The following is a 25,721-nucleotide window of genomic DNA, read 5'->3' as shown; positions in this document are numbered from 1 at the left end:
AGACCATTTTAACCAATGTGATGAAATAAAACGTTCATATCATAATGACAAACTTTCTCGAAATAATATATCAAACTTGCGATTCAGTATAGAAAAATAGGAAGATGGCAGATCAAAATCAAAGCTAAAAAAATCTAATTAGGGACTTCGTATTGCAGAAATGATAACTGTCATAAAATTATTTTTTAATTATAATTAATATTTTGAGGATGCTTCTCATTATTTTGAGATTCAAAGTCTTTTTTTGTGAGAAACCTCCTTATTTTGAAATACTAAGTCATTATTTTATCATAAATTTTGAGAAATTTCATTCCATCATAGTAACAAGACTAAGTCCATATGTTGAGATACAAAGTCATAGAGATATTGAGTCATTTTGAGAAATTAAGTCATTATTTTGACATACTAATTATTTTGTGATACTAAGTCATTATTAAATGTCATATTTAGAAAGTTTCTTATTAAGATGCAAAGTAATTGTTTTGAAATACTTTTTATTCTGCAATACTGTTATTATTATTATGATCTCATTTTTTTTTCTTTTTAGAAAGTTTCTCATAAACAGAAATAGTCATTATTTTAGAGAAATGTAATTCTGTCATAGTCACAATATTAAGTCCATATGTTGGGATACAAAGTCCTTACTTTTGGATAAAAAGTCATTATTTTGAGATGCTAATTATTTTGCGATACTAAGTAATTTTTTGAGATGTCATTATTTTGTTTTTAGAAAGTTTCTAATTTTGAGATGCAGTCATTATTTTGACATACTAATTATTTTTGTGATACTTAGTGATTATTTTGAGAAGATTTCTCATTATAATAAGTTTTAATCTAATGAAAAAACAATTCTTTTTGTACAGTTTTCCCGGTTTAAACGTGTGGCTCTGTGCTCCCTCCCCTGGCCTCTAGGCGGTGCGGTTTCCTTCGGCACTTTCTTTGTTTTTCCATCTCTCGCCCGTTGCCCGTGATCTCTATCATACACGGTGGCTGGCAATTTTTTAAAACATTTTTATGATGGCGGAGGACAGTGAATCCGCGGCCAGCCAGCAGAGCCTGGAGCTGGATGACCAGGACACCTGCGGGATAGACGGGGACAATGAGGAGGAGAATGAGCATATGCAGGGGTGAGGATGGCCTGTCCGGTCCGCTCGGGACACGCAGTAACGTTATTTCAGGGAGCCTGTTTGTGTGTGAGCTCGGTCGGGGATGGCTAGCGCCGTTAGCTTACGTTTGCCGACACAAACACAGCCTTGCTGTTTGCTACAAGGCCGTCATTTCAACCTAGTAATCACAGGAGAAGTGATAATTAGAGACCTTAATGGTGTTATCATATTTGTTGTTTTAACCGTTTGTGTTTCAAGTTAGAAATGTACACTCTGAGCTAGCCTCCTGACTGAATGACATGATGACAACCACCCGTTCAGTCAAACCGTCAGTTAGCCAGCTAACGGTAGGCTAGCTCAGCTGTCATTCGTTGCTATGGTAGCTAACGTTAGCTTACTGCTGCTTTGCTTGCTTGTGTGTGTGTGTGTGTGCGTGTGTGCGTGCGTGCGTGCGTGCGTGTGTGTGTGTGTGTTTATTGTTTATTGTATCCTTTGGATCCCCATTAGTCTTCATAGAGATGAAGACTATTTTTCCTGGGGTCCACGTTAAATCAAACAATTATCACACCATTACATCATTACAGCATTTATACAGAGAATAACATGAAGTCATTCATCCTTACATGATTATAATGTATATTAACATGATTATAATATATTTTAAGTAATACAAGACATTATTATAAAAGAGTTACATGATTATAGAAGAGTATACTCGGTAAGCATAAAATGTACCATGATGCTCAATGCAGATGTATTAACATGCTTGAGTTCAACTTAACATGATTTCCTATTTTCATATGCTATTGCAACATATTATTATCACAAAACACTGCTTCTCTCAGTTTCATTTTAAAACTCGACGCTCCACTGGTTGTGATCAAGTGTGGGGGGAGACTGTTCCAGTGAGCTACAGTTCTATATACAACTGACCTTTTGAGTGCATTGGTTCTAGGTAAAGGCAAGGTGAAGTTCTTTCCTGAGGCCTGTTTAGTACTATAACTATGTTTCACATTTGTTGGCTGAAGTTGTAAGAATAAAGAAACAGAGGTTTATGTGAGATATAAGTCTTTCTCAAGAACATTATAAGACTATAAGCCAGTCTCTCCTCCACCAGCATCCATGTGAGTCTCTTGTGCATACTCCTAACACTTTCTCTAAAAGAGCACTGCAGAGCGAGGCGTGCTGCCCTGTTTTGAGTGAGCTGCAGTTTAAAAAGGTCTTTCTTTGAGGCGCTGGACCAAACTGTTGGACAGTAATTCAGATGAGACAGAACTAAGTAATTAATTTATAGTTTAACAGTTGATTCATTCGTGTGTGTGTGTGTGTGTGTCGAGGGTCAAACGTGAGTCAAGTAATGTTTAATGATGTGCTGTGTGTTTGTGTTCATGTCTGTAGTAGTCCAGGGGGAGATTTGGGGGCCAAGAGGAAGAAGAAGAAGCAGAAAAGGAAGAAGGAGAAGCCAAGCTCGGGGGGAGCCAAGTCGGACTCTGCCTCTGACTCTCAGGAGATAAAGGTGCGAAGATGACCCACTGAACGTTTTTTTATTTTTTTAAATACACACCATTTAATTGCAAATCCCAAACCATAATCCACCAATAAAGTGTAGACACTTGGTAGACAGGGTACTAGGAATGGGTTAGAGGAAATGCAAAATAGTGTTTTTGCACACAAGCAACAAGCCAAGAAAATTTGCACTCACCAGCCACGTTATTAGCTAGTAATGTGTATCTAATAAAGTGTCTATGTGGTGTTCTGCTGCTGCAGCCCATCTGTTTCAAGGTTGGGCGTGTTGTCCGTTCAGAGATTGTCTTCTGCATACCTAGGTGTAGCGAGTGGTTATTTGAGTTACTGTTGCCTTTCTATCATCTCAAACAAGACATTTTGACCCAGAGAACTGCCGCTCACTGGATATTTTCTCTTTTTCGCAACATTCTCTGTAAACCCCAGAGATGGTTGTGTGTGAAATACCCAGTAGATCAGCAGTTTGTGAAATGCTCAGACCAGCCCCTCTGACACCAACAACCATGTCACGTTCAAAGCCACTTAAATCACCTTTCTTCCCCATTCTGATGTTCAGTTTAAACTTCAGCAGGTTGTGTTGACCATGTCTACATGACTAAATCCATTGATTTGTTGACACGTGATTGGCTGATTAGATACCTGCATTAACAAGCAGTTGCACCGGTGTACCTAATAAAGTGGCTTGGTTTGTCTAGGGTTCCCCCTTATGTTCCTAAAGCCCTGTGTTCCTCAGCTCTGTCCTCCCATAACAAACCCATACAACAAATGTACAACTATTTATATATGTCTTTTGATACAAGCTAACATTGTCAGAAATTGGTTTTGGCTAGCTTCCCAGGTCAAATTGCACAAAGGAAGATGGGCGTTGAAATGCATCTTGAATGGTAAAATTCTGTTCGGCCACTGGGGAGATATCAATGTCTGAAGTCAAGAAAACTTTCTTGCCAGCAAACTTAGGTTTAATGGGGAATAACATCAGTAGGCGAAACGCTAAAGATGCATGATTTCACCATATTGACCCGGAGAAACATGCATTTAACTGTTGACCTTTGGGAAACCATTGCTGATTGCTAATACCCTCTGAAAGGTCTCATTAGTGTGCCATATTAAGAGGGTATTGAGCTGGGGAACATATCACCCTCGTAAAGCCCTGTTTGGGGTTATCAGTGTGAATGGGTCAATAGGGGTTAACTAATCTTTGTCTAGACTTCGCTGATGGTCTGTGATGTCTATAACCCTACAGTTATTGAGTTAATTTTGTTGTGGCTTCTAGCCAAAGTAAACTTGAAACCCTGAACACATTTCCATGGGTGTTACTATCTCAGTTATGTCTTTGTTTGTTCGTGTAGACATCATTCAAGCCTTTATGCAGGTTTAGAGAAACATGAATACTGTCTGCAGTGTGGAGCGCCCCAATAATAAACTGGGATACTGTTGCATGGTCACATCTTATCCAGATCTTTGATCACCGTCTGTCATGCAGGCAGGTGCTTCTTCAGCTTGAGTTATGTGAACAGTTAGTCACTTAAACCAAAGAAAACATGATGATAAACTATGTAATGCACGCTGAAATGACAGTGCAAGTCTGCTAGAAGTTGGAGAGGATGAATTTAATTTTTTGCCCGTGGTTAATTTCTGCTGGTAAGATGAAGGAAATCAAACAGAATGATGCATTGATTGGTTGATGACTGAGAGTGTCTGAGGGATTGCAAAACCAATCAAAGACACTTCTAGATCTACACAATGTACTGCAAGATCTGGACTCCAGGGACAAATTCAGCTCAAGTTTCATTCATAGAATAACAGACTTCACCAAAAAACTGTAACCATGCATTACTAAAACTAAAAACAAAACAAAAACAAGCCTGAATTCTGTACAATGGAATATGAACAACCAGGTTCCTCCTGTTTTACGTAAACACCAAATCCAGATAATGATCAAATGCTAAGACTCAGGTGTTGACTGATGATCCTTCCAACCATTTATCAGTTACCAAATAGCTGGTGTGAAAAGTCAAATGTGGCTTGAACTTGTGTCCAACATCCTCTGTCAGGCACAGGGTTTTTATTTGAAAGGGTTATTATTTTACACTCTTGTTTTTACAGCTACATATAATACAAATTGTGTGTTGCATGTCATGTCAGTCATGCAGGTTTCATTTAGGTTGCTCCAGACCAGAGTCCCACTCCCTTTGATCTTATTTGTGCACATGCTCCCTCTCTTCATGTAGAATCCTGGCTTGCCCATTCAGAAGCTGCAGGACATCCAAAGAGCCATGGAGCTGCTGTCCTGCCAGGGTCCAGCAAAGAGCATCGATGAGGCAGCCAAGCACAAGTACCAGTTCTGGGACACCCAGCCCGTGCCGAAGCTAAGTCAGTACCTCCTTGAATTAGGCAGAGTGGACAAGGGCATGGTTTATTTGATTTACATCCTAATTATTTTAATTGTGCTAAAAAAGTAGTCAGTAGTCAGTTCCATGTTTGAATATCACTTTAATTAACCTCCTGAGACCCAAGCTTTAGCTTGGTAAGTATTGTTAGTTTCTCCTAGATATTTTGGATTAGTAGGACATGATAAGTACAAAAACTAAGCATTATTAAAAACTAAGCGTTATTAAAAGCAAAGCATGATTAAAAACAAAGCGTTATTTTACTGTAGAACACAATTAATTCACCACTGTGTAAAACTTTTTATTTCCATACATTTACAGCCTCTCTTTGAAAGAACGATAGTAAAATCTATTCGTTGTCAAATGAGAACTTCCTGATTAGCAGTCGTAGCTTGTTGCTATTGTTAAAAATAGTCAAATTTGTACAGAATCTCAAGCTACAAACATTATTAAGCACAAATAAACACGTTTTAACCATAAAATCTGATCAGGTTTTGTACCTGGTCCACTTTTTTCTGGGGATAAGCTGTTGATTGACTTTACCAAGATGCTGATTTTTGCACTCCTTGATGTATTTTCTAGAGTGTGTACTACTGAGGACAACATGTCATAGTTAAGCAGAACGAAGTATAAAGTCCAGCAAACCTAAAATGTAATGTCCACATATGAGGACGCAGGGTCACAGGAGGTTAAGGAAAAGCATACATTTGGTGCCTCGTAAGTTTGTTCGTTTGAGTGATAATAAATCATCGACTCGGCCATTTTATGCTTAAGGAAACAGCTTAATTTGCTTCTCTAACTCAAACAGTATAACTTCAGCTGTCAGCTGAGGCTCCAGTTAGTTCTTTCTTGAACACTGTTTTTTTTGCATCAGTGCCATCTAGTGGGTTTTATTTCATCCCAGTCTGTGCTGCTCAAAGCAAGTGTCCCAAAAACATGTCAGCTGTGAGGTTCAGTTGGGGTCCAGGCATAATCACAGGACATGCTTAGTGGTATTTAAATAAGCTGTTTCCATGAGAACTATTAGCCAAACAGTCAGGTCTGTGCAGGAGAGCTACTGCCATGGGCTTGCAACACGGTCATCACAAGACCAACAGAAGCAGTTTTTGTAACTGTCAGCTGTTTTAAAAAAACACTGTGTTAGGTGTTTGCTCAGGATCAGTGTCACCTGAGCAAAATGCAGAATGTACAAGTCCACTGGAAAAGCGGTGATTGAAAAATTGTTTTATGTTTTCTGACAAGAGCTGTTCTATTTTTGCAGATGAGGTGGTGACGAGTCATGGGCCGATTGAAGCAGACAAAGAAAACATTAGACAGGAGCCATATTCCTTACCTCAAGGTTTTATGTGGGACACTCTGGATCTCAGCAATGCAGATGTAGTAAGTACAGTGTTTGTCTCAGACACCTAAACAATTCATCTGATGATTATTATTTGAATAAACAAATAAGTTGTTTGGTGTATGAAACATCAGAAGGTAGTAAAATCATAGTATCCTAGAACATGAAGTGACCTCATCAAATATCTTGTTTTGTCTGAATGAGAATTCAAAACTGTAATGTAAGACCAAGTGTGGATTTTTAACATCTGAGAATTTAGACCTATCAAATGTTTAAAATTAAGACTGAAATGATTAATCCATTATCAAAATGCCAATTCATTATCTTTCGATAGACTAATTGATTAATTGATTAATAATTGCAGCTGTAAAATACAATTTGTAGAATTTCCAACTATTTTTTTGCTGTTTCTTTTTCAGCTTAAGGAGTTGTACACATTGTTAAATGAAAACTACGTGGAGGACGACGACAACATGTTCAGATTCGATTATTCACCAAACTTTCTCAAATGGTAAGCTTTCAGTTCTGCTGTTGTTTTTGTTAATCACTCTGCTCACCAAACATTTATATAACTGTCTGCTCTCCCTCTAATCATTCCCTCCCCTCTCAGGGCTCTGCGTCCCCCCGGCTGGTTACCACAGTGGCATTGTGGAGTGAGAGTGTCCTCAAATAAGAAGCTTGTAGGCTTCATCAGTGCCATCCCTGCAGATATACGCATCTATGACACGTAAGCACTCATTACTATATGCATTTAGAGCAGAGCAGGTATATGACTCAGAGTGCATCTTCTCTCCTAGACCACACGATAATTCTACTCCTCTAGAATTGTCACCAGCACTTATTGATGCACAAATAGCTCTTATTGCAGTATACCTTGATGATTTGCTCTTACTCTTTGGATAAAAGCGTCTGCTAAATGACTAAATGTAAATGTAAATGACTCAATAGAAACTCACTTTAATGCGCATCTTTGTTCCTTCTGCCGCTCCAGAGTGAAGAGGATGGTTGAGATCAACTTTCTGTGTGTCCATAAGAAGCTGCGTTCAAAGCGCGTCGCCCCAGTGCTCATCAGAGAGATCACACGGAGGGTGAACATAGAAGGAATATTTCAGGCAGTATACACAGCAGGAGTGGTGCTGCCTAAGCCTGTGTCCACATGCAGGTTTGCTACGCAGTTTTCAAACATAAAAAACACATGAGACAAAGAAAGTCCTTCAAAACCAAGACTCCTTAACTCTTTTCCTCTGTTGCTTTTTTTTTTGTTGCTCTTTCCTGTCTGTGTCAGGTATTGGCATCGTTCTTTGAATCCCAGAAAGCTTGTGGAAGTTAAATTCTCCCACCTGAGCAGAAACATGACCCTGCAAAGAACCATGAAACTCTACAGATTACCAGATGTAAACACTTTAACTTGCCCGTCCTGAGTTCCTCTTTACAATTATTATTAACGGCAGGAACTTACATCGACTTTTTGTCTTGCTTTCTACACACCATACAGAGCACCAAGACCCCCGGGCTGCGGCCGATGGAGAGGCGTGACATCCGCCAAGTCACCGAGCTGCTACAGAAGTTCCTGAGACGTTTCCAGCTTGCACCCTCTATGGGAGAAGAGGAGGTGGCACACTGGTTCCTGCCACAGGACAACATCATTGACACATTTGTAGTAGAGGTATCTAGAACGACTTTCTATCCTCACTAGGGATGGGAATAATTAATCGATGATTGATTATTGGTCGTGAAGAATTTGGACGATCACAGAATTTCTAATTGATCTGTGTATTTTTTTAATTTTTAATTTTATCTACGACTGAGTATCAGTACTCACTGAACTGAAACACGATACATGAATAAAGCAATGAGCTGAGAATTAAGTTGGATAAAGCTACTGTTTGCAAACTGAAAGTTGCAATATCAACACGCATAAAACACACAGAAATACAAGAGTATTAATTTGAGCAAAACTAGCTTACTATTTCAAACCTTGCTAGCATGAATTACTAGGTTGAATTTTATACCTTATGCCTTTTCGGGATCAATTGAGCACCTTGATGTTATCTTATCCACAGTATAATCTCTTGATTTAATATTATGCTCGACAGGATCAAGTTTCTTTTTGTCCTTTCAAAATAAAAGCCAATAAACCAATGAGCTGAGAATGAAGTCCGATAAAGCTACAGTTTGCAAACTGAAAGTTGTAACAACAAGTATTATCTTTTCAATTTAATCTCACGTGAGTTAGTTTAAGATAGACAGGAAGTCTCATTTTGTCCTTTCAAAATAAAAGCTTCCGTTATCAAAACAGGCTTTTGCATAGTACTGTATATATATCTTCTATTTTGCCCACATATGCATGTAGCGAATAATCTATTAATTGATCATTAACGTTATAGATAACCCATCCCTGATCCTAACAATATTAAAGTCTGTTGATTGTGCTGTCAGTTTAAACAGTTGTTTCTCTTTTTTCAGGGTGCCGGTGGTGTCCTGACAGATTTCACTAGTTTCTACACTCTGCCCTCGACAGTGATGCATCACCCTCTCCATAGGAGCCTGAAGGCTGCTTACTCTTTTTACAACGTTCATACACAAACCCCACTACTGGACTTAATGAATGATGCACTGATCCTGGCCAAGCTGGTAATGTTACTTTCTACTAAATGATTAACCAGATTTAAATATAGAAAAGGGGCACAGTTAAATAAATAAACCAGCTCTTTTAGAGTAAAAACCTTCTTGCTACTGTGTGATTCATCATGATATTTACTTTGTGACTTCTTCTGTGTGTTTAACAGAAAGGGTTTGATGTCTTCAATGCCTTGGATCTAATGGAGAATAAGGTGTTCCTGGAGAAGCTCAAGTTTGGCATAGGAGATGGAAATCTGCAGTATTACCTCTACAATTGGAAGTGTCCCCCTATGGACCCCGATAAGGTCAGCAGCTTGATTTGTCTGAGCAAATGATTAACTAATACCTAGATCAAATTACAGAATTGTGTCCCTGGTTTTCGACTCACTGACTAAAGCCCCAGATAAGAAGAAATCTGTGTTGCTGCCACATTTGCTTATTGGTGCTCTAGTGCAGCTATTCTCAACCTTGGGGTCGGGACCCCAATTGGGGTCGCGAGATGATTTCTGGGGGTCGCCAAATCATTTTGAAAGTCAGCTCTGTCTCCACTGTGTTAGTGTTTTAGTCTTTTTAGTCATTTAATGTCTTTTTTTAGTCATTTTGTGTCTTTATTTGGTCATTTTGTGTCTTTTTTATCATTTTGTGGTCAATTTGTGTCTTTTTTTTGGTCATTTTGTTTCCTATTTTTCGTCATTTTGTGTCTTTTTTGGTCATTTTGTGTCTTTTTTTGATCATTTTGTGTCTTTTTGTCATTTTGTGTCTTTTTTGCTCATTTTGTTGTCAATGTGTGTCTTTTCTGGTAATTTTGTTTCCTTTTTTTGGTCATTTTGTTTCTTTTTTGGGTGATCTGAACTGTGCGTGTGAGATTGTGTTCAGTGAGCGGGGGTCGCGGACAACATGCATGTTAAATTGGGGGTCGCGACTCAAAAAGGTTGAGAACTACTGCTGTAGTGCTATGTGAGAACTGTTCAAAGACACAAGCCAAGAGCTTGTCTATGCATTGGAGACAGCCCAAAATATCTAGCAGGCTAAATACCCGGGTCTGTCAGGAGTCCAAGAATGGTAGAAGGTTCACCCATTACAGTAGGCACTTTACTGTATGTTTTGAATTTGCAACATGGGCCAAAGTTATCATTGCACCCAAAGGAAACATACTATAAATCATAAAGACACTTGTACACAGGCAATTTTGCAAACACGTGCCAATGACATCAACAAACACAACTACAGTCCATTCTTTCTCCTGTTTTCTTTTGTTTTTCTTTGTTGTATTGCTTGTATCAGTGCACAAACAATTTGGAGTACTTGTTTCTGGAAATAAGTGTCACTTCTGGCTTAACATACTCACTGATTAAAATCTGGTATTAAGACCCAATAATGAAAGATGAGGCAGGTCCCAGATAGACATTACTGGTGGTGGGGTTGTATTTATCTTTGTGTTTATGAAGCTTGTAATGCTATTACCTCTGCAAGTTTTACAATACTATTAAGTGGACTACATTAATCCATTGGATAAGTAATACTGTAGTAATGTGGAGAGTTAAGTAAGCCTTCCAGTCCATAAAGGCTCAGTTGTGAATATTAATATAAACTATTTGAGGACATGTAATATTAGCAGTATTGTTTATTTATAGAATGATCCTTTTATTTTGATTGGGTTGCACCAGTTAAAATAAATCCTTCACTAAGTTCGTGTGTAAAGTCCTTCAGAACTCTGGTTTCTGTTTTCAAACTAGTGATTTATCAGTAAAATATTATATTCTGGGATCACAGTTTGAGTGGACTTTTAAAATCTTCACAGTTAACATCATCTTTACTTCATCATATATTACTTCATCATTATTTAATAGCTTTTTAATAAGTGTCAGGTCAGATTTGTCAAGAATATTACCCCTTTAGTCTAAAGCAGCGGTTCCCAAACTTTTTCAGCCGTGCACCCCCTTCTATGTCCCAACTGGGTTGACGCACCCCCAATCCCCAACACCTTCAAAAAAACAAAATGCAATAAGATTTTTTATAGCCATATTAAAGGTGGAGGATGATGACAGGCTCAGGATCAGAGGCAGAAAGCAGATCAGTTGGGAAGATGTTATAATATTTGAGCTGCGTTGAACAAAAATTGCAGCAAATTTAAATGAGCGTGGAGTGAACACAACCCAGTCATCATAAACCGGGTTGGAAAAATGATACAAGAACAAGAAGATAACTTCTTCTATGCTTCATTATAAGATCAAAAACAACCAAAAATAGATGCAAAAATGACCAAAGATGACACAAAATTATCAAAATAGACACAAATTGACCAAAAATACATGTAAAAATTACCAAACAACCAAAAAAATAGATGCAAAAATGAAATGTAATTGTGTCATTATCAGACCGCAATTACATTTTTCATCTCGCGCACCCCCTAGCAGCAGCTCACGCACCCCCAGGGATGCACGCACCACACTTTGGGAATCCCTGGTCTAAAGCGTTCGCAAGCTAATGCTAGCTTTGTCAATAGCCCATTTCAGTGTTTGTTTACAGAAATGAAGAAATGTTTGAGCAGCTGGTGCAGCTTCCTTCAGCATCTGATTCACATGATTTCTTTCCTCCGTGTGTTTCAGGTTGGCCTCGTCCTTCAGTAGCAGCTTCTTCACGGCTGCTACACAAACACTGATGGAGGTCGTTAGCGACCTCTGGCTATTCCTTACCTGGACATACAGGTAGCCCAAGCTAGACAATGAGAACTACAACAGTAAAACCAACCTGGAGACTGGGAGACGGTTCAAGAACATTCTCAGTTCACCTGGAGGTGAAAACTCTTAAATCATCAACATCCTGAATGTGAAGTCATGCTATGCCTGAGATACTCATACAGTACAACGCTCCTGACATGCACACTCACATTTAAAACATACAAGAGGATGCCTTGACATTGTGAATTTTGTTTAGTTCTTCTTCCTCAGCAGACACCTTGTTACAAGGGACTGGCATGTCATTGAATTTCATTGAAATATGTAAATGATAATCAACAAGTAAACAAAACCACAATACGAAATGAAAAGTTCATGTGTCCCCGCTGCAGCTGCAGTATAAGAGGGTGTTAAAGGCATTTAAAGAGTTGTTATTCTCATATCATTGTGGTCAGAAGTTTCTCTGCTGGCTGTTTTGGGCCTCAGTAGAATTAGAAATCAACAAACTTGTTTCTGTGATAGCTGACTTATAAAAGAAAAAAACTTTTTCCCTCAAGCATTTAGAAGAAAAATATCATCTTCACACACTCAGAAACACAAACCCTGTCAAATAACACACATAAACACACAAAGGATATCTTCGTGGAAAGACTCATCCAACTGGTGCATTGATATACATGTTTTTTTGTTAAAAATATATAGTTACCTGTACATTTAAAGCCAGATCATATTTATTCCTGTAGTGTGAGTTTGGGGTTCGGGAGGGCTGATCCAAAGTATTTTCCTCATACGTAGTGTAGATGTCACTGAGTTTGTTCGGACAAGTTTAAAATGGTTTTTGATGAAGAATGTATTGCATCAATGAAGCACAATTTTTGAGTTCCTAAACTAACAAAGGGGTCCTTTTTTTTTTTGTTTTTTTTGTTTTTTGTTTTAAAGGGTCACATTTCAACATGGACCGGTTGCGGTACAAACTGTACACCCTTGGTTTTTACAAAGGATGTGAGCTGTTTTCATGTTATGAACGTGTTTCTGGAGTAGATTTTTAATAGAACCTATAAACCACATTTTGTTGGTGGTTTTATTTACTGCTGTGTCATCAGTCAGCAAGGCTGTTAAATAAGGCAAGAGTTACAGTAGCTGAAAGAACAAGGATGATATGCTGAGTGCACAAGCAGGGCAGACTCACAGCATCAAAGGCTGGAATATGATCACAAATGCCAATTAAACTGTAACCAGGGTAGATTTTATTTAGATTTTGTACAAAATTTATTTGTAAAAAGTTAGGATTTCTGCCCTGAGTGGCAACCGGCAAGTGCTGAAAAAAAATCTAGTGAGCTGATTAAAATTATTTTCTCTCCTGTATTCATGTGGAATACAAGTTTTGCCAGGGTAATCTTTATAAGTTCCTTATTTTTTTATTTGTAATAAACATACAAACATGTAATACAATTACAACAACAAACACTTACAGTTACATACTTAGAGTAACAGTTGAGATAAACATTGCCCTGTTTATGTGAGTTAATGACATAATTGTCTTAAAAATTGTCATGGGAAAACAATATCTGCTTCTTTGTATTTTTACTTTGAAGGGGCTGTACACTACATTCATAGGGCAAACAGCATATATTGTTTTTCTTAATTTTCAAGACAAAAAAAGAAAGAAATTGGCTTGCAAAAGTTTTTTTTCTCCCATCTAGTATAAACACAGGAGAGAAAACAATTTAGGTGAGACTTAGGCTTTCACAGTCTAGAGACGGTTTTATAGCATAAAATGGCTTACATACTTTTAAAGAGTCTCAGTGAAATCTTGTTTAAAGCAGCCAAGGTCAGTTCTCTTTTTTTAATTTAGCCATTATCACTTACAGATGAACTATGACTTCTCTCGCTGAAATTGTTACATACATAAGGATCAGTTACCGCGACTGCACTCTGCACTGTTAAAAGAAATTAAACCCTCAGTTAAATAAAAAAAGAGAACTGAGCACATTCAAAGTGTCTGGGGGAATAATCAAACCGCATGTATTCAGAGCACAGCGGCTGAATAAAGCCTGTATCCGTAACCGCATCTATTTGAAATTTGAGCTTTTCCTGTTTCTCCAGGTCCATTTTTATTGACTTCTCTGGATTTTTTTTAATGGTACTGTATTTGTGTGTCTGAAAAATATACTGTGGGTCATTTTTTAGTGTGTCGTGCAGCTAAATGAAATTCTTTGAACAGTTCTGATATTTATAATTGTACTTTGCAAAATGTCTGAAGACATGATTCCTGTTCCTTTTTCTTTCCAGTATTTCCCCAAATTTTCCAGATCAAAAGGCAACTTTAAAAACAGTTTTTTGAGGGTTTGGAGTATTTGGCATTTCCGTGTGCTCGACTGAGCGATGATCTCTGATGAAAAACTGTTTGAATGGACCACTTATTGTGTGGTGGAGCTGCTGCTGCACTCAAAGGTTAAAAATGTCTTTAACTTGTCTTCTTGCTGAGTTTGTTACTTTGTGTTGGATGCTTCTGTTCATGTGGCTCTGCATAACATAAGAGGTAAAGGCTGCTGCCATTTTTGTCGTTACTTTTTCTGTATGTGATGTAATTTCCTTCTCATCCCTTTATATATATCGACGAGAAAAGGACAACCAATGGACGGTCAGTGCTTCAGGGCTCAAATATTTCTTTTTTTTAAAACATTGTAAGGTTAAATGAGTTACAAAGACGGATGTTACCGGCATTATTTTAACATTGAGACTGGGTCATTGAGTCGACGGCGTGCCTCATGGATGTCGGTTGTGTCACAGATGTGTTGCCTGCAGCTGTTTGAATGAGCATGTCAGTTTTGCTGCTGTGATTTTTAGCGTTGATGTAACTAGCCACACCCTTTAGTGAGAACTCAACCCGAAGTACCTGCCTTATTTAAAAGATTTGTTTTTTTAATTTTAATTCAGATTTTGGGGTGGGGGGTGTACTTTTGAAACAACATACAGCTTTCTCTAACTGAAGAACAATATTTTTATTCAAATCCATTGTAAGCTGTGAAAAAGCTGAAGAACTTGTACCAGCATCATTCAGACATGACCCCCATGCAAATAACAATCTGTTTCAACACACACATCGGCTATACCAGCATGGATATTTGATTGAATAAACTCACTTTAAAAAGGGACATGAGTAATGCACTTCTTTTTAACCAAGCCCAAGGAAGCATTTTATTTCATTTAATTGTATTTTGGCATTTTAATTGACTTGGGTCTGAAATGTTTGTTAAAGAACAAAGAACATGAAAAATATATCATCTCACACACAGTGGAGGTTTAATTCAGAAACACAAAAACATCACTGTGAATGTCATGTGTTGTGCCTGTTTCAGGCCAATAAAATGCCACTAAAATGAAGTCCGTTCACAGGATCATACTTTTTTTTTATAATTCAAAGTTTTTATTATCTTTTCATTTTTACAACATACAAACGAACATCAAACAAACCTGACATGATGGAGGTCATAAAAAAAATAAAAATAATAATAATACAATAATAGTAAATAAATAAAATACTAAATCTGAAAATAAATGAACTAAAAACAAGACAGGCAAGTGAGCAGTCAAATCAACAAATCTGCCTACCAAAACTATCCCATTTTTCTTTTATCATATCATTTTCACAATTTAATCTCCCCAACATCTTCTCACATGCCACAGTCTCCATCATCTGTGTTTTCCACAGACTCGTTGTGGAAACTTGGGGTTCCTTCCAACACCTCAGAATAGTCCTTGCACATGTTATTAGGCCAGTTTTTAATACTCTAAAATTGTATTTGTTCAACAAGGGTACCATAGTTCTGTCTCCAAGGAGACATAGTCTTGGTGACCTGGGAAGTTCACTACAGGATCATACTTGACACATTTGAACCCTCCTGTTATGTTCGTTTCTCAGGAACAGCAAAAATGTTCCTTGGTCAATTTGACATGGGCATGTTTAGTTATCCAAAAGTGTTAGAAACCAAAAAATCCCAATAAACATTGTTTATATTTCATTATTAACTCCATTACTAACCATTTCAATCAATATTTAGTGCAATGGTGTTCTTTACCTCTCATAAATCATGGTTCAATGAGGATAATTCACTTGTTTTTCATTTAAAAAAAAAGGCATGTTAAAACTTTTATGTACATTGGAAATACCTACATATAAAATACAATAGTTTTACATCACATTATTTTTTAAAAAAAGTTTTACATTTAACATTTATTATTATATAATAAAACAAATTCATAACACCTGCATTCTCGCACTTCACAGACGAGCCTTTTCATTTTATATGTTGATTACACTAAATAAACCAAGCAGAAGAAATTTAATCACGGAAAAAATACTCAACTATTTCTTGAAAATATTTTTATATCTTTGAAATGGGTCAATTTGTCCCACAACATAACAGGAGGGTTAAAGGGATAGTTTGGGTTTGTTAAAGTGGGCTTGTATGAGGTACTTACACTACTGGTCAAAAGTTTTATAACACACCAACTTTTCCAGAATTTAATTGAAAATGATGCAGTTTAATGTCTCAGTGCACTCTGAAATTAATGCACATTTGCAACATTTAAAATTCTTTATTGAGCATGATAGCGTTTTGAAAGTAAAAAAAAGATTCAAAATCACACTTTATGTTGGACTAAAGGACTAAAAAAAGACAAAATGACCAAAAAAAGACACAAAATGACAAAAAAAGCCACAAAATGACTGAAAAAAGACACAAAATGACCAAAAAAAGACACAAAATGACATGACATGAAAAGAATTAAAAAATGGACAAAATAGCCCAAGACTCCATAGAGTTAAGTTGTTAACCCATTTCTTGTTCCCTGAAAAAGGCCTACTTGTATAATTCTGAAATGTACATTCTTTTTCAGTTTCGGTTAAGCTTACCTTTTTTTATTTACCTCTGGCAGTTCACCACTTACCTTGTGGCCGTGACAAAAAAATGATACGAAATGACACGCCTATTTCCTTATACTTTAATTCATCATTGGTGTAGGCCCAAAGCAATTTGTATTCTTCAACTGTAAAAATGTGTAGCTTATATACAGCATTAAAACATGTTTCAACAACTAAAATGTGCATCATAGCTTCTGAAAGTCTGCGGCCCGCCCAGCACCTTAACCAATACATTTAGCCAACCTTCAGTCTTATTTTGTGTTTCCCTTTTCGATTCCAAATCTCCTGAGATATTTCATTGGTGTCCAGCCTCTCATTTGAAATTGGCTCCTCGCTGCATTCTGACAAAATCATATTAATAAATGCTCATTATGACCTATTAGTAATAATGGTAGGTTAACCCTTTGATGCACAACATATAGACACCTCTTCTAAAGCACAACATGGGTCAAAAATGACCCTCATTCATTCTCCATGTTATTTAATGCTGCTGTGTGTTTCTGTGCTCTATCTTTTGATATCAACTTGTTTTATGATTGAATATTCCAAGTATTCTTTAAATATCTTGTTTTTGATAACATATTATTTCCATTTTGCCTCTCATACTTTATGAAGAAAAAAAGTTTTTGCATTACATAGCTAACTACTTGGCTAAGTAGCTTGCTAAGCTAACTACATAGCCAAGAAGTTAGCTAAGTCGTTAGCTTAGCACGCTACTTAGCTAAATACTTAGCCAAGAAGTTAGCTAAGTACTTAGCTTAGCAAGCTACTGAGCTAAAAAATGGATATGGGTCATTTTTGACCCATGTTGTGCATTAGAAGAGTAGTGACACAAAAAGGGATTTTATTAAAAAAATAATAAAGGAAAACATAAAATTAGGATGTATGATGATTAAAAAAACATAAAAACTCTGTCGGGTCACTTAAGACCCATGTTGTGCATCAAAGGGTTAATTTAGACTTAGTTAGGCTGTTTTATCTTCATTGTAGGGCCCAAAATAAGATTTGTGGTTCCATTTTGACATTTTTTATAATATTTTGGCTTTTGTTAGTAAAGGTTGCTGACTCCTGCTCTAGGTAATTAACACTTAAACTGATGTTTTCAGGAGGCTAGAATATGTTTTGCTGCTGCCTCTGGACACATTGCCGCTACTCCAAACTGTCATTGATCGACCGACCTCTAACCCACTTCAATAAATCCAAACGACCCCTTTAACAAAGTTATTTTAAGTCATGGTCCATACCACATACATATATACATATTAAGAGTTTTTCATATGCTCATTCAGCTCCTGGTTTCAATTTATTTACTTTCAGTATGAGAACAGAAGCATAATTTATTTACAAAGATCGCTCATTCCAATAAATGCTGCAGCAGATAATTATATTCATTATGTATTAATCTGCTCTGTCTTTCATTTTCAACTTTTAAATGGAAGAATTTCTGAAATAAAACCACAGTGAGGTCTTCACAACAGTCCAAAACCCCAAAGATATTCAATACATTTTCAAAATTAAAGCTGCATATCTTTGCATCATAGGAGCTGAAACCTGAAGCTGAAAAGTTTCATTCACTGTAATTAATTTTGTAACCCGCTCAAGCAGGATTCAACTCCTCGCAAAAATAATAAACACATGGCAGCCCAATATGTGGGAAAATGCATTCAATAACTAAAAAACTGATATGCCAAGAAACAGTAGATCTAAACTTTAAGGTCAGGAGGTGAATTACTAGATATTTTCAACATTTCAAGGCCTGTAAAGATCCTTACAATGATACAATCTGAGAGGGGGAAATGACTCTGATCCACCATGAGGAGACTCTGCCTCATTTAATAAAGTCGTCAAAAGCAAAAAGCAACAACATTTGAAACCAGAGGGCTAAAACATGCAAAAACATAGGAATGGTCCTTTTATTATCTTTTCTATCTGCAGAGAGTCTGATTCTTTTGACTGTCTATGACTTGGCCTTTTTCTTTTTCTTTGCAGGGTTAGCAACTATTTTTTTCACTTTGAGAGGCTGCAGAGTGCAGGAAGAGGTCGACTCTGCGACCTCCTCAGATTCACTCTCAAGTTTTCTTTTCTGGCCCTTCTTCTGGCAGGCTTCCTCCTCCGTTTCCATGTCGACAGGTTCTTCAGGGGTTAACGAGCTGCACTGTGCTGTCCCGTGCAGCCAGGAAACATCCAGTGAAGGCACTCTGGGTTTAATGGCGTCCACAGTGTCGGTGAACACCTCGTCATCTTTGGAGGAGCAGTGTCTGAACCCCAGAGCGAGGACGCTTTTCAGCCCCAGCGGCTCCGAAAGGCTCTGGCTCAACCGGGGCACCTGGCAGGCCGGCACGGCTCTGGTGGCGCTCAGAGCAATCAGGTGATCCGTCATGTGTCTGGGCTTGGCGGACTTGCACACGAGCAGCAGTCTCAGCTGGTTCCTCTCCAGAGCTTTGGTGACCTCGTTGATGCCGATGGCCAGCTGCCTCCTCGCCGCCACATCCGTCCAGCCGTTTTTGGCCGAGTCCTTCACCTGTCCGTCCTGGCTCACCTGAGGGACGACTTCTGCCGCGGCAGCAGGTTTCTGGTCCTTCTTCTTCTTCCTCCACGGGCGAAACACTTTCACCTCTTTCTTCTCCAGACCTGTGGAGACCAGCTTGTCCTTCAGGGTGTTCAGGATGAAATGCATGTCGTCTTGAGGAAGTGGCTCCCATTTAGGAGAGAACGGTGAAGTGAAGGAAGTCTTGACTGGAACATACTTTTTGTTTTCCTTTTTAACTGGCTTTCCTGCAGCAGCCATAGCTCCCCTGAAATAAAGACGAGAAACCCTGAAGTAAATAAGAAACACTTTCAAGAGCTATTTTATTTAAATTATTTTAAAAATATTAATATTTAGATGTGGTGTATATAGATGTGTACTGTTCCTCCATGTGCTGTGACTAGCTACGTACTCCTTTGGAGCTTCATTCTAAATTAGCATGATTGTTATTTTGTTTTGTTTTTCTTGTTGTTTTTGTCTTTTATTTTATTGTTATTTTGGTATTCATACAACCTGAAGTATGCTTCCTTTTGCTTATTTATCTATATTTTTTTTATCCGCTGCTGTTCATGTGTGTGTGTGTGTGTGTGTGTGTGTGTGTGTAAAATGGTTATTGAAAACTCAAATAAAATATTAATCATAAATATATATTGCATATATATTAATATTAAAGTGTGAACTGAAAAACATCTATTTAGTCCAGTATTTATGTAGTCTATTCTAGCTCAGTGGTTTTATTTTTATACCATTTATATTGTCTTTATTATGTATTTTTCTCCCTTTATTATTATTTTTTAAATCAATATTTAACTGTTGGACATTATGATTTATTTTATTTTATTCTATTCAATTTTATTAGCATTTTAATAATAATAAAAATAATAATAATAATAACTTAAATTTATATAGCACCTTTCAAGAAACCCAAATTATTTTATTTTTTTATCAACATTTTACTGATGGCCATTATGATTTATTTATTTTTTTAAATTTGATCACAATTCACTATTTTCTAACATCCTACCTGTTGCCTGTTTCCATCTTAAGAACCTTGAAGTCCATTTGATTTGTTCTAAAGGTGTTAAATAAAGTTGAGTTGATTTTATTTTACCAAATAAGCAGAAGTGTAGTAAAAGCTTCAATATTTCCCTCTGAGATGAGGTTAAGTGGTTTAAAGAAGCACAAATTAAAAAAATACTCAAGTACAATTAAAGTATCTCAAAATTGTAATTGAAAGTACTTTTTAAAAAATCACTGCTAAAATTATTAAAATAGCACACAATACAAAATACAAAATTGGAGGCAGCAATAAATACAAATGATGACAAAAAGGCCAAACTATTTAAAAATAAAAAAAATCTTCATCACAACTCTTTACTGATTAAATTCAAGGGAGTAAAAATAATACCAGCCTAATGAGCAATAACTAAATAAATAAATTCACGGTATTGTGAAATTGTTATGAGGGAAAAAACAACTTCAGTGTTTGATGAATTTCTACGTCACCTGTTCCATTACGTCATCACAGTCTACAACATACTTGACAAACACGAGTAACATTTAGTAACTTTACCTGATGGTTAATGAAGCAAAAACACTTTTCCGTTTGAAACAAACTGGTTGTAGCTCCGCTCACATCTTCAGCCCAACAACACGGGTGGACCACAGGGCGCTGCCATTTTGTTTGAATTGAAAAAACTTTATTTGAAAAAAAATAAAGAAAAAAAGACACAACGGCGCCACCCAGCGCTCACTGGGAATTAAGACAGATTCCCCGAAAACATGTAACGTGTTTCTAAACGATTTCTCAAACAAATGCTATGTAAAAAATATATATGTTTAATTTGCACAAACAACAAAGTATGACAAATATTATATTAACATAAAAATGATCAACCTTTTCATTTCATGTAACATTAATTTGTTTTATTGTTTTATTGTATTGCTTTTTATTTATTTATTTTTTCTGTTCATAGGTATTGTATTGTGTGTGTGTGTGTATGTGTGTGTGTGTGTGCATATATATATATATCTATATATATATATATACACATATATATATATATATATGTATATATATATATATATAGAATTTGTTTATTTCATTATTTTTATTACATAGATAAAAGCTGAAATTAAAATAATTATGAAAAGTAATGAAAATTCTTATAATAATCCTTTTATGCTCTGTTAATTTGCTTTAGGACTATATTTCAACATTTATTTATTCCTTTTTTATTTATACTTATATATATTTGCCCAGTTTTATTTACCTTTATATTATATATATTTTTTAAAACTTAAAAAAAAAACTTTTTTTTGTTATTCTTTTACTTTTTATATAGCACTCCTAAAGTTGTATCATGTATTCCTGCACAGAGGTAAAACTATGGCAGCAAAACCACAATGTAGAATGTAAAAATACTAATTACATTGTTTGTCAAAAAATGTTATACACTACCCATAAAGTTGGAATAATTTTGTTTTCAGACACAATCCTCTGTTTCTATTCTTATTTAAATGCATCAGTCATCAGTTTGGAAGAGATTTATCAATAAACTTTTGAGAATATATACACTCTATCTGTCAAGAATAAATCACATTGACACAATGATTTCATGGGAAAGAGGTAAAAAATATTTTTATTCCAACTTCATGAGCAACACTGTAGTGTGTGTGTGTGTGTGTGTGTGTGTGTGTGTGTGTGTGTGTGTGTGTGTGGTTCTTGTACTTCCGACATAGTGAGGACCGGAAAACATTTTTAACCAACAGAGTGAGGTCATTTTTGCAAAGTGAGGACATTTCGGCTGGTCCTCACTTCTTTAAAGGCTTTTTTGAGATTTCAGACTTTGTTTTAAGGGTTAAAGGTTACATGATAATGATAATTAACTGAAACTGTATTTTGTGGTTACAAAACAAACTAAAATGATAGTGAAAATGTCCTTCGTTTTTGTCTTTGTCAACTTTTTTCATACATAATGAAGATGGATAAGGCAAAGGAAATAAAGGCTAAATTTACTATGACCTCTTTTAATCTCCCACCCAACAAATACCCCATTACAAAAAACTAAAACTAATAAAAACTAAACTAAAACTAGCAAACTCAGTCTAAAAACTAATTAAAACTAACTGAATTTGAAAACAAAAATTAAAACCAAAACTAATGAAAAATCCAAAACTATTATAACCTTGCCAGGGAATTTACAAAATATAATAATAATAATAATAATAATAATAATAATATAATAATAATAAAATATAATTATTATTGTATCCAGTTATTTATTTGCATTCCTGAGCAGAATAATGAGTTTTAGTGGTTGAATGTTCAGCTTGATTAATTTCTGACTGCTCAGAGAAGCCCAGTGAACCGCATTTGAGCAAATGTGGGTATAAAAAGGGAATCAAGTTTGTTATTTGCCAAATAACAATTACATTTTAGTTTTAAACAAGCTTTTGAAAGTTTTCTAAAATATTTAGAAATATTTATTTTCTCAGGTGGTCTAATAAATTTGTTAATGCTAATAAATGTTAATTTGCTCACAGTGACCAGCCTCTGCAGGGTGTGTGTGTGTGTGTGTGTGTGTGTGTGCGTGTGCTATTTCCCCAAACTTATTTATTTGTGTATTAAATTTCTGTTTGCCTCTCTTCGTCATTGTGCAAAGTATAATGAAGTCATTTAAAGTGTCTCATGGGGTCAAATATTCGGCATTTGATTGATATACATCAATCTATAAATCAAATATTTTCTTCTTCCTTCATGAAAAAAAGTTGAGTTTTAGATAATTTGTTGGAAATACAAACAGTGGCTCCTTCTCTGACCATTTGTAATCTGCAGGAAGAATTTAAACAAGCTTTTGAAAGTTTTCTAAAATATTTAGAAATATTTATTTTCTCAGGTGGTCTAATAAATTTGTTAATGCTAATAAATGTTAATTTGCTCACAGTGACCAGCCATTGCAGTGTGTGTGTGTGTGTGTGTGTGTGTGTGTGTGTGAGACATACAGCCAATCAGCGCCCCTGCAGCCCTCTGCTCCCTCCTCTGCAGCTCTCTGCTTGGCTCTTATATTATTGCATTGGTCAGCTGTTGTATTCACAGCTGCGCAGAGGGAGACGTCCAGCCGACACTAGAAATAAAATTCATCTGAGCTCCGTGTCCAAATCTCTACAAAAATGTCTTCACAGGTAAAATATCCACTCCTTTTTGTCTTCATCTATGTCGCAGCGAGACTATAAAATGCATAGTGGCTGTAAAATGAATAACGGTCTGCAGCGGCAGAGTGTGTTCAGGTTCACACCATCTACTGAGTGGTGTCATCCATCTTTGACTGTGTGAATGAGTAGGCTAAAGGGGAAAATGAGCTAAATATATTCATCTACCGGCTTTGTGTTGCTTCTGATGCTGCAACTACAGTACTTCCAGTCAGCAGGTTGCATAAAAAGGAGACAAGCAGGAAAATATTATTATTATTATTAGGAATATCACAAGATTTGGTTCTTATTGATTAAGAACATGGTACTTTCACTGGTTACTGTAATGCCCGTTTCGGCTCAGTACTTTGTCTTTCACTGGTTAATCTTTATAGCATTAAACTTTCTTGAGAAACATTAAATTGTTCCACTGAGAGTTTTAGGCAATGGTGTATAATGATCTGCTCTGAAATGCCCTAGATCCTTTGTAAAGTAGATCATTCAAGTCGGCACAAAAGCACTAGAGTCTTGAATAAAAGCCCATTGTTTGCCTCCTTTTGATGCAACAATAGCTCTCCCGGGCGCTGCACCATGACTGGAATACTGTTCAAAGATTTCTTATTCACTGTTGTTTGTAACTAATTAATATGCGCATTCTCATAGTTTGTGGTTATTTTTACCCCTGCTGCACCCAATACCTCAAAATGATTAATCTGTCAGACTGGACAGAGTAACTTTTTATTGCTGTTTACCGTGTGCAAACATTATATAGAGGACGGAAGGTGCCAAATTAAAATATAAATAAAAGTTTTTTCCTTTTGTTTCTCCTTTTTGTATGTTTTCATTATGCTTGTCTGTTATGCTATTATGATTATTATTTTTGTTGTTCTGGTGGTTACTTTTCCATGAATGTATTGTATTGTATTATATTGGAAAAACAAAAATTAATAAGTGACTTGATAAAATAATTGATATGCCAATGAGTGTACTACTGTTAATATAGTACTAGTAGTAATATAATGATTGTAGGCATTAATAAAATATTAAAATGTGAAATATGCTTTGTTAATTTGCTACTTTATTTACCTGATTGTGAAATTCCATATTAATTCTTTATTATTTTTAAATGACTAGGTATATTATATTGTAGTTTTTATTCATTTATTTTACATTTCTTTTTTAATCCATTACTTTTAACATCTTTGTTTATTTTTGTATTTATGTATAATTTCCCCTTTACATGTTCTCCCCAATTTATTTCCCGAAAACATATTTATTTGTGTATTCAATTTCTGTTTGCCTCTCTTTGTCATTGTGCAAAGTATAATGAAGTCATTTAAAGTGTCTCATGGGGTCAAATATCCTGCATTTGATTGATTTACATCAATATATAAATCAAATATTTTCTTCTTCCTTCATGAAAAAAAGTTGAGTTTTAAATAATTTGTTGGAAATACAAAGAGTGGCTCCTTATCTGACCATTTATTATCTGCAGGAAGAATTTGAGAAGCTGGCGGAGGACGTGAAGAAGGTGAAGACGAGGCCTACAGACCAGGAGCTGCTGGACCTGTACGGCCTTTATAAGCAGGCGACTGTTGGAGAGATCAACACTGGTATGAGTTTCTGCAGAAACAGAAACACGATCATTCATATGTTAATATGTTCATATGTTCATATGCATAATGTTTCCTGAATGTTAAACATTTTCTCTTCTCTGTGTGCTGTAGAAAGACCAGGAATGTTGGACTTTAAAGGAAAAGCCAAGTGGGACGCCTGGGAATCCAGAAAAGGTACAAGTTAAAAACGCTTGGAGGTGTAAATGTGGGTTAAAAAAACAACATCATATTGTACGTTTAAACTAAATATTTTGTATTTTCACACTTGTGCAGCAATGTCCAAGGACGATGCCATGGCAGCCTACATTACACTTGCAAAGGAAATCATCAGCAAATACGGCATGTAAGGCTCGGAGCAAGGCTGAACTGAAGAGGAAGAATTAATGCAAAAAACAACAACAGTTTACTAACGGAGTAATGGAAACGATGCTGCTGTCCCTATAACAAGTAGCCTTCTGCTTTCAGAGGCCATATTAATGCAGGATAAAGTGACTTTTCAAATTTATTGTGATTACTTTTCATGTTTTCTCATGTTTTTTTTACATTGATCATTAATTGAACAACTTTTATGAATTTTTTTAGGTGATTAAATTTGCTAATTGCTATTTTATCTGATTTATGTAGTGAAGTCCCTGCAATGTGCACAACGATGTACTGTAATTACATGCACTTTGATATGTAGCTTGATTCCTTAGCTAAACAGGACATAAACTAAATGCTGTCAAATGTGAAAAATAAAAGCTCTCTGTGCACTGTTTTTGTTTTGTTTTTGTTGTTAATATTAGCTTATCCTCATTGATA

At 36.1% G+C, this 25,721-nt stretch overlaps 3 protein-coding genes across 3 annotated transcripts; 2 read left to right on the top strand and 1 right to left on the bottom strand.

Moving 5' to 3' along the window:
- Positions 1–944: 944 nt before the first annotated feature.
- On the top strand, positions 945–14,815 carry nmt2 (N-myristoyltransferase 2). Its single transcript, XM_059339600.1, has 12 exons — positions 945–1,127; positions 2,505–2,622; positions 4,862–5,003; positions 6,282–6,400; positions 6,779–6,870; positions 6,970–7,086; positions 7,351–7,521; positions 7,645–7,753; positions 7,855–8,025; positions 8,826–8,993; positions 9,149–9,286; positions 11,591–14,815. The coding sequence occupies exons 1-12, from the start codon at positions 1,015–1,017 to the stop codon at positions 11,609–11,611; spliced, it is 1,479 nt and encodes a 492-aa protein (XP_059195583.1). The 5' UTR covers positions 945–1,014; the 3' UTR covers positions 11,612–14,815.
- A 1,793-nt stretch (positions 14,816–16,608) lies between these two features.
- On the bottom strand, positions 16,609–20,820 carry rpp38 (ribonuclease P/MRP 38 subunit). The gene is made up of 2 exons (XM_059338307.1): positions 20,687–20,820; positions 16,609–19,381 (listed from the first exon to the last, which is right to left on the bottom strand). Exon 2 carries the CDS (start codon positions 19,372–19,374, stop codon positions 18,544–18,546), a length of 831 nt encoding a protein of 276 aa, XP_059194290.1. The 5' UTR covers positions 19,375–19,381; positions 20,687–20,820; the 3' UTR covers positions 16,609–18,543.
- Positions 20,821–23,170: 2,350 nt separating this feature from the next.
- Positions 23,171–25,677, top strand: acbd7 (acyl-CoA binding domain containing 7). Its single transcript, XM_059338707.1, has 4 exons — positions 23,171–23,298; positions 24,800–24,917; positions 25,032–25,094; positions 25,194–25,677. The coding sequence occupies exons 1-4, from the start codon at positions 23,287–23,289 to the stop codon at positions 25,265–25,267; spliced, it is 267 nt and encodes an 88-aa protein (XP_059194690.1). The 5' UTR covers positions 23,171–23,286; the 3' UTR covers positions 25,268–25,677.
- The last annotated feature ends 44 nt before the right edge of the window (positions 25,678–25,721 follow it).

This window comes from Centropristis striata, chromosome 8 (assembly GCF_030273125.1).
Source record: "Centropristis striata isolate RG_2023a ecotype Rhode Island chromosome 8, C.striata_1.0, whole genome shotgun sequence".
In the NCBI taxonomy this organism is placed as follows: domain Eukaryota; kingdom Metazoa; phylum Chordata; class Actinopteri; order Perciformes; family Serranidae; genus Centropristis; species Centropristis striata.
Note: the sequence above shows the minus strand (reverse complement) of the source record. Positions and strands in the feature narration are given on the sequence as shown.